General features: G+C 40.0%; 1 protein-coding gene across 4 annotated transcripts in view; it reads left to right on the top strand.

The window, feature by feature from the left end:
* Nucleotides 1–7,500, top strand: part of LOC144955868 (aminopeptidase N-like) — a 169,168-nt gene that overhangs the window by 108,485 nt on the left and 53,183 nt on the right. For all 4 annotated transcript variants that reach the window (XM_078886095.1, XM_078886098.1, XM_078886094.1 and 1 more), the window contains 2 exons: nucleotides 5,277–5,455; nucleotides 5,948–6,142. In XM_078886095.1, the coding sequence (XP_078742221.1) occupies nucleotides 5,277–5,455; nucleotides 5,948–6,142 (374 nt within the window). The remainder of the gene's footprint in view (nucleotides 1–5,276; nucleotides 5,456–5,947; nucleotides 6,143–7,500) is intronic.

Raw genomic sequence — 7,500 nt, 5'->3', positions numbered from 1 at the left:
TCGTTACTATCATAGAAACGTTACCATTTGCCTCGTTACTATCATAGTAACGTTACCATTTGCCTCGTTACTATCATAGAAACGTTACCATTTGCCTCGTTACTATCATATAAACGTTACCTTTTGCCTCGTTACTATCATAGAAACGTTACCATTTGCCTCGTTACTATCATAGAAACGTTACCATTTGCCTCGTTACTATCATAGAAACGTTACCATTTGCCTCGTTACTATCATAGAAACGTTACCATTTGCCTCGTTACTATCATAGAAACGTTACCATTTGCCTCGTTACTATCATATAAACGTTACCATTTGACACGTTACTATCATATAAACGTTACCATTTGCCTCATAATAAAATATCTATCAATATCTAGACATGATTTGGCGATGCACGATCAGATACTACGTATGGGTTATGTTATTTTTCTTATAATAATTTGATGTGGAAGTTGAGTGGTCAAATCCAGTAGCACGTGCTTTACAACATACTGACAGGCTCTTGTTTTGACGGCGCCATATGTCTGGCTGTGTCTACAGGCATTAAAATCGTCCCAACTGTCAGGTGTATTGATATCAGGTCTGACCAGGTAACCAGGAGGTCTGAGGGTCGATGCTCAGTAGTAGTAGTAGTAGTAGTAGTAGTAGTAGTAGTAGTAGTAGTAGTAGTACTAGTAGCAGCAGTTGTAGTAGTAGTAGTAGTAGTAGTAGTAGTAGTAGTAGTAGTAGTAGTAGTAGTAGTAGTAGTAGTAGTAGGAGCAGCAGCAGCAGCAGTAGTAGTAGTAGGAGTAGTAGGAGTAGGAGTAGTAGTAGTAGTAGTAGTAGTAGTAGTAGTAGTAGTAGTAGTAGTAGTAGTAGTAGTAGCAGTAGCAGCAGCAGCAGCAGCACTAGTAGTAGGAGGACGAGGAGGAGGAGGAGGAGGCTACACCTCCAAATGTATTTCGTCAACCCAGCTTCTAAAGTCTTCCTCCGCCCTAAGGATGGTTTTGTAGCCACCATCAAGTTTAGTGACTGGACAGTGGAGGACGATGTGACTGCTGGTCTCTGGGGCTGCCTGGCATTTCCGGGATGCCGAGTCAAAGAAGACTGATTTTTTTTTTTCGATGGTTGTTTTTTTTTTTTTTTTCTTGTATTTTTCTTTCTCGTTCTTTCTGGTCCTGATTCACAGACACTATTTCAGATATTTATCTTTAAAAATGTCTTCTTTCTCTCTCTCTCTCTCTCTCTCTCTCTCTCTCTCTCTCTCTCTCTCTCTCTCTCTCTCTCTCTCTCAATCCCCTTATTACCTATTATTCCCGACCAAGCTCTAGTCACAAGTATAGATAGAACGAAGATAACGTCACTCAAGCCTTTGTTATTGTATTTTGCCATCCGCGTTTGTGAGTGATTCTCACTAAACTGTACTTACTAGACTATAAAAGTTCATGGTTACACACAGTTGTGTGTGTTGGTCCGTTATACTTCCGGATGGCAATGTTGTGAACTTCTTAGCCAAATGCATACTATCTATAGCCATTCATACAAGACACAAACAGGTTTTGAAAAGGTCTCGACAATTTTATCGTTATCTATCGTTGTCCAGACCCTGCCTATTTTCTGGTTGCTAACCCTAATACCCTATTATAGATCTCATTTCAATATTATCTGATATAGAATATGTTGTCCGCTATAGATAGTATGCACTTGGCTAAGAAGTTCACAACATTGCCATCCGGAAGTAAAACTGGCCAACACACAACTGTGTGTAACCTTAAAAGTTTGTAGTCTGGTTAATGCAGTTTAGTGAGTACTCATAAACGCGGATGGCAAAATACAATAACAAAGACCTGAGTGACGTCATCTTCGAACTATCTATAGATAGTATGCGCTTGGCCAAGAAGCTCATAACATTGCCATTCGGAAGTATAACGGACCAACACACAAAACTGTGTGTATCCATGAACGTTTATAGTCGGGTTGATACAGTTCAGTGAGCATTACTCATAAACGCGGATGGCAAAAAACAATAACAAAGACCTGAGTGACGTCATCTTCGAACTATCTATAGCAAGACAAGAAGCAGGGGGTTCCTGGCTGACCCAGTTGATGAGACGTTGCATCTTAACCGGGGAAATCTGGCCTTGGTCTCAAAATTCTAGCAAATTCATTTCGTGGTCTCAGAACTGCTTTATTCCATCTCCAAATTTAGTTTAAAATGATATAATTTGCCAATGAGCAGTAACTGTAACTCTGCTATCTACGTAAGAAACCCAGAGAAAAAATAGTGAGTCATAAAGAAGATATTGCTAAAATCTAAATCAACTCTTGTGATTTATTAAGTACACTTTATCTCCTTGAGAAATAGTATTTAATCCTGATTTGTCAGTAATAGGATTCAACAGTCGTAACGTCACTTCCTTCCAAATGACGCATGGTAACTTAGTAACACTGGCTCTAAACTATCGGAACAATGGCGGACGCCCTTATGAAATATTTCTCCGGCGAGCATAAAAGCGTATCCAGAGGGGGAAAAAAAACATAAATTTTATCATGTTTTGACTTTTACACATTCTGATCACAAGATATATGAAAAGTTCTAGCCAGCTTGAAGAATAAAAAGTAATGATTTTCTTTGTTGAGAACCAAGATGGCCGCCGTTGCCGGGCGGCGTGACATCAGACTACTGAATCCAATTTGGACAATACCAATGATCCCAGCTGCCATCTGACGTCCGTCCATCTGACGTCCGTCCATCTGACGTCCGTCGATCTGACGTCCCTCCATCTGACGTCCGTCCATCTGACGTCCGTCCATCTGACGTCCGTCCATCTGACCTACATTCGTCCTAGCCATGCCTATGCAAAGGCATTTTAAAATACCTCATGAAAACTCACTGGATTTTTACATTTCAGAAATTTAAAATTAATCACACAAAGAAGTCGCTGTATAATAGGGAATGAGATTAGCGGAAGAGTAGCGCCCCTTGAGTGGACGTCACCCATGGTATGTGACGTCACCGGCGGAAAAGTTATTGGAGAGTAACGTCATGTTGGTTTGTGCGCATGCGTCTCTCGTCCTCGCGGAAGCGGAAGAGACGCATGCGCACAACCAACACGACGTTCTCTCTCTCTAATAACTTTTCTGCCGGTGACGTCACAGACTATGGGTGACGTCCAATCAAGGAACGCTACTCTTCCGCTAATCTCATTCCCTATTCTTTTTGTCAACTTCATAAATTTCTCGACTCCACTGTTTCAATATGTTTTTATGAGTCATGCTTTCGCCAACTTAATTTTATTTTTAGCTGTACGGCACACAATGTAATGTTTACCGCCACTCGCTATACCGATACCATTCGCAATTCGTGTGTTATTTTTGGCCAGGTAACTCACAAAGAGAGATTAATTAATAAATACATTGAATACTAAACTGCTGTAATCTCTAGACTGCAAAAAGTAATGTACAAATATGAATACAATAGCTTCAAAAAATAACAAAATACCAAACGTTTCGGCCTTAAAACCACTCTTCAGCCAATATATCCAAATAGATTGACATTTTAAGTGATAAATTTGTTTTTACTGATTTTATTATTGATATAAGAAGGTTTTGAGCCTTGAACGTTCCGAATTTTTTGGTATTCTGTTCTTTATTTTGGAAGGTCCTATGATACTATTTGGAAAAGGCTCTTTACTCACATTCTCTCACCGTACTCTGGTGTAAAATGAGTACCTGGCCGTTATTAGCGTTGTCTCTGTCAGAAAAAATTGTATTATCGCCTAACAGGCGTAATGTCCCGTCCTACATGTTAAGTGTTGCTGTTGGCCAGGGCCCCCCTTGTAAAGCGCTTTGAGCACATTTAGCGGATATTGCGCTATATAAAAGCTCAATTCTTCTTCTTCTTCTTCTTCTTCTTTTTCTTCTTATTATCATTATTATTATTATTATTATTATTATTATTATTATTATTATTATTATTATTATTATTATTATTATTATTATTATTATTATTATTACATGCCATGTCCGTAAATAGCGTTGTATGTCTGAAGAAACAAAAACTGTGATATCGCCTAACTTGCGATGTCTAATCCTACATGTTAAGCTGTGAACACTGGGTGGGGTTTCTGACCTCCCATAGTGGGCAGGGAGGTACATACTTTGTCTTCTATCTCCTAACAACTGGGTGAGGTTCCTGACCTCCCATAGTGGGCAGGGAGGTACATACTTTGTCTTCTATCTCCTAACAACTGGGTGGGGTTCCTGACCTCCCATTGTGGGCAGGGAGGTGCTTACTGTGTCTTCTATCCCCTTATAACTGGGTGGGGTTCCTGACCTCCCATAGCGGGCAGGGAGGTACATACTTTGTCTTCTATCCCCTTATATCTGTTTTCCAACATGCTTTCAGTCTTTGTCTTGGAATGAGATTACTTGGTTTTGTCCTGGCCCTGGTCGGAGTCCCGGCTGGGAGGGAAACAGTCAAATGCATAGTTATTGTTTTGGGAGATGATATTTTTTTCCTTGTAAATCATCTCTCTGTTATCTATTATTATATTTGTTATTTTGAACGAATAATGTAAGCATTTAAGTGTATTCTTCTTTGTTGGATTTTGTGCTTGTGTCCGGATTAGACTTATAGGTGATCTCAAACTAAGTACATTGGCGGTATGCTCTTGGAATCTACATTTGATCCCTATTTGTTCCCAGTTCCCCTATGTCTTACTTTCTCTTGCCTGCTTTAATTGTAAATCTAGAACTTTTTACTATCCCATTTTCTTCCTTGTTACTGGCGTTGATATAACCTAAATGTGTTGCAAGCGCCGTAAGCGGGTGGTTGGATGGGAGCATCACCCTTGAATCATATACCTATGATGTTCGCATGGGTGTACGATCCGATAGTGATGTCGTTTCTTCTTCTCTTTACTAGCCTATCCTGCTTCTTTGGTTTGTGATTGTATTTTTGACAGGGGATATTTTTTTTTCTGTAAATCTTCTGCCTGTTTGTTCTTGGTTATTTATAATTTAGCTTATGATATCTTTAGGTTATGATTTTGATTTACATTTGTACTATTTTTGTTAGATTGCTTGTTTTTTTGTTTCAGCGGTCTCTCATATAACCTCAATTGTGTTGGAAGAGACCTAAAGCAACAAACAAACAAAAACAAACAAGCGCCGTAAAACCCTTAAAAACAAAAACAAACATTAACTATGAACAAAATGAATAGATCTACAACATTCCCATTTTCATTCTCAATCTTTATATTTTTCCACACCTTTCTTTTCTTTTCCAACAGGCAGCAAATGCCCGGCACCAACCCATGCCCCGACAACGGAACCAACGACCACTCCAGGCTCGACCAGTAAGCCGAAGGTGAAAGATGTACGACTGCCCTCATCGGTCATCCCTGTACATTACAATGTCAGGCTACAACCCTACATGTACAAGGGGAGTGAAGATGACTTCACCTTCAAGGTATCTCTAAATTGAGCTTTTATGCCAAATTATTGAGCTTTTATACAGCGCAATATCCACTAAACGTGCTCAAAGCGCTTTACTAGGGGTCCCTGACCAACAGCAACTCTTAATATGTAGGACGGGACATGACGCCTGTTCGGCGATATTACAATTTTTTTCGGACAGAGACAACGCTGTTAACTGCCAGATACTCATTTTACACCTGAGTACGGTGAGAGAATGTGAGTAAAGAGCCTTTTCCAAGGACTCAACTATGCGCTGAGCGAGGCTCGAACCTAGGAACTCGACCTACTTATTCTAGAACTTTTTACTATCCCATTTTCTTCCTTTTTACTGGCGCTGATATGACCTTAATGTGTTGCAAGCGCCGTTAAACCCTTAAAAACAATACAAACAAACAGTCATCATCATCATCATCATCATCATCATCATCATCATCATCATTATTAATGATAATAATAATATCATTTCGCTGATCCTATTTTTCAGGGCTCCGTCCATATAATTGTCAAGTGCGTGGAGCCCACAGACAACATCACCCTACATATCAAAGACCTAGAAGTGGACGAGGGCAGCGTCAGTTTCGTGGGATCAGAGCCCATGAGGACCGACCCAACTCTTCTGGACACGGAGGAAGATAAGGACAGAGAATTCTTCATACTCAGACTAAGTACAAACATGAAGGTAAATCATGTAACAGAATAGAATCATTTCACTGTACAAAAATCTGAGAGAGAGAGAGAGAGAGAGAGAGAGAGAGAGAGAGAGAGAGAGAGAGAGAGAGAGAGATGTGGACAAAGGTGATTGAAGGTGAAAAAAAATGAAGACGATGATGATGATGATAAGGATGATGATGATGAATATGAAGAGGAGGAGGAGGAGGAGGAGGAGGAGGAGGAGGAGGAGGGGGAGGAGGAGGATGGCAATGATGATGATAATGATGATGCCGATGATATAACAAAAAAAACCGCGGAGGATAAAAGATAAAATAGAAACAAGGGGACTAAGAGTCGTGAGACAAAACGCCCCCCCCCCCCTCCCCCCCCCCCTCCCTGACCAATCTTGCCCTATCACGAGGTGGCGTGGCCGTTTTACCCCTTTAGTTAGTACCAGACACACGTTTCGTAGTGTTTTGATTTCGGGAATCGAGATGTAAACACGATAACAGTTGCATCAATAAGGCAAATTCATGGGCTCTGTGACTGGGTATGATCTGATTAAACATCCAAACTTTAAAGTGTGTATAGTGGCCACACTATTTTGGTTAACTAGTATTGGATCGTCAACTGGGGCTACTTAGGCCACCCGGGGTAACTTAGGCCACTTACTGAAAACAAGTTTGCTTACTTTAAAAGATAAATTACATGTAGCTCTTATAGGAAATGAGATTAGCGGAAGAGTAGCGTCCCTTGATTGGACGTCACCCATAGTCTGTGACGTCACCGGCGTAAAAGTTATAGAGCAGTAAAGTTAGGTGCCCCAAACGTAAACAAAGGTCGAGAAGCACGTGGCAAACCACATGTTCCTGTCTTGACAGCTCACGTTCCAATGTAAATAATAGAAAAAAATAACCTTTAAAATTTGGCTGTTAGGTGGCAAAAGAAACACATATTCATAAATACTCGATCATGCATCAAATAATGTCTAGATATGGATATTTTATGGAACAAAAGGTAAAATTTTCTAAAATTTATCAAAAGTTACAGTCTATCTATTTTTAGACCAGAGCAAATTATTGCGCTGGTGTGAACAAAACGAGAATTATTCGGAGCCTGATTTTCATAATAATTTAGCCTTATATTATTATTTCTGCAACTGTTAGATTTTATGTAAACATATTTTCAATACTGAAAGTGTATTGCCTACAACTCAAACTACAAAATTGGGAGACCTATATTGTGCGTAAATTATTCCGGTCCCTAACGGAAATCACTAGCAACTTGTTGTTGTTTACGTTTGGGGCACCTAACTTTACTGTTCTATTAGAGAGAGAACGTCATGTTGGTTGTGCGCATGCGTCTCTCGTCCGCGTCACCCATAGG

The sequence above is a fragment of the Berghia stephanieae genome, chromosome 10 (assembly GCF_034508935.2).
Source record: "Berghia stephanieae isolate SIO BIC M18660-M18661 chromosome 10, UCSD_Bste_1.3, whole genome shotgun sequence".
Taxonomy (NCBI): domain Eukaryota; kingdom Metazoa; phylum Mollusca; class Gastropoda; order Nudibranchia; family Aeolidiidae; genus Berghia; species Berghia stephanieae.
This window is presented reverse-complemented; position numbering and strand designations above follow the sequence as displayed.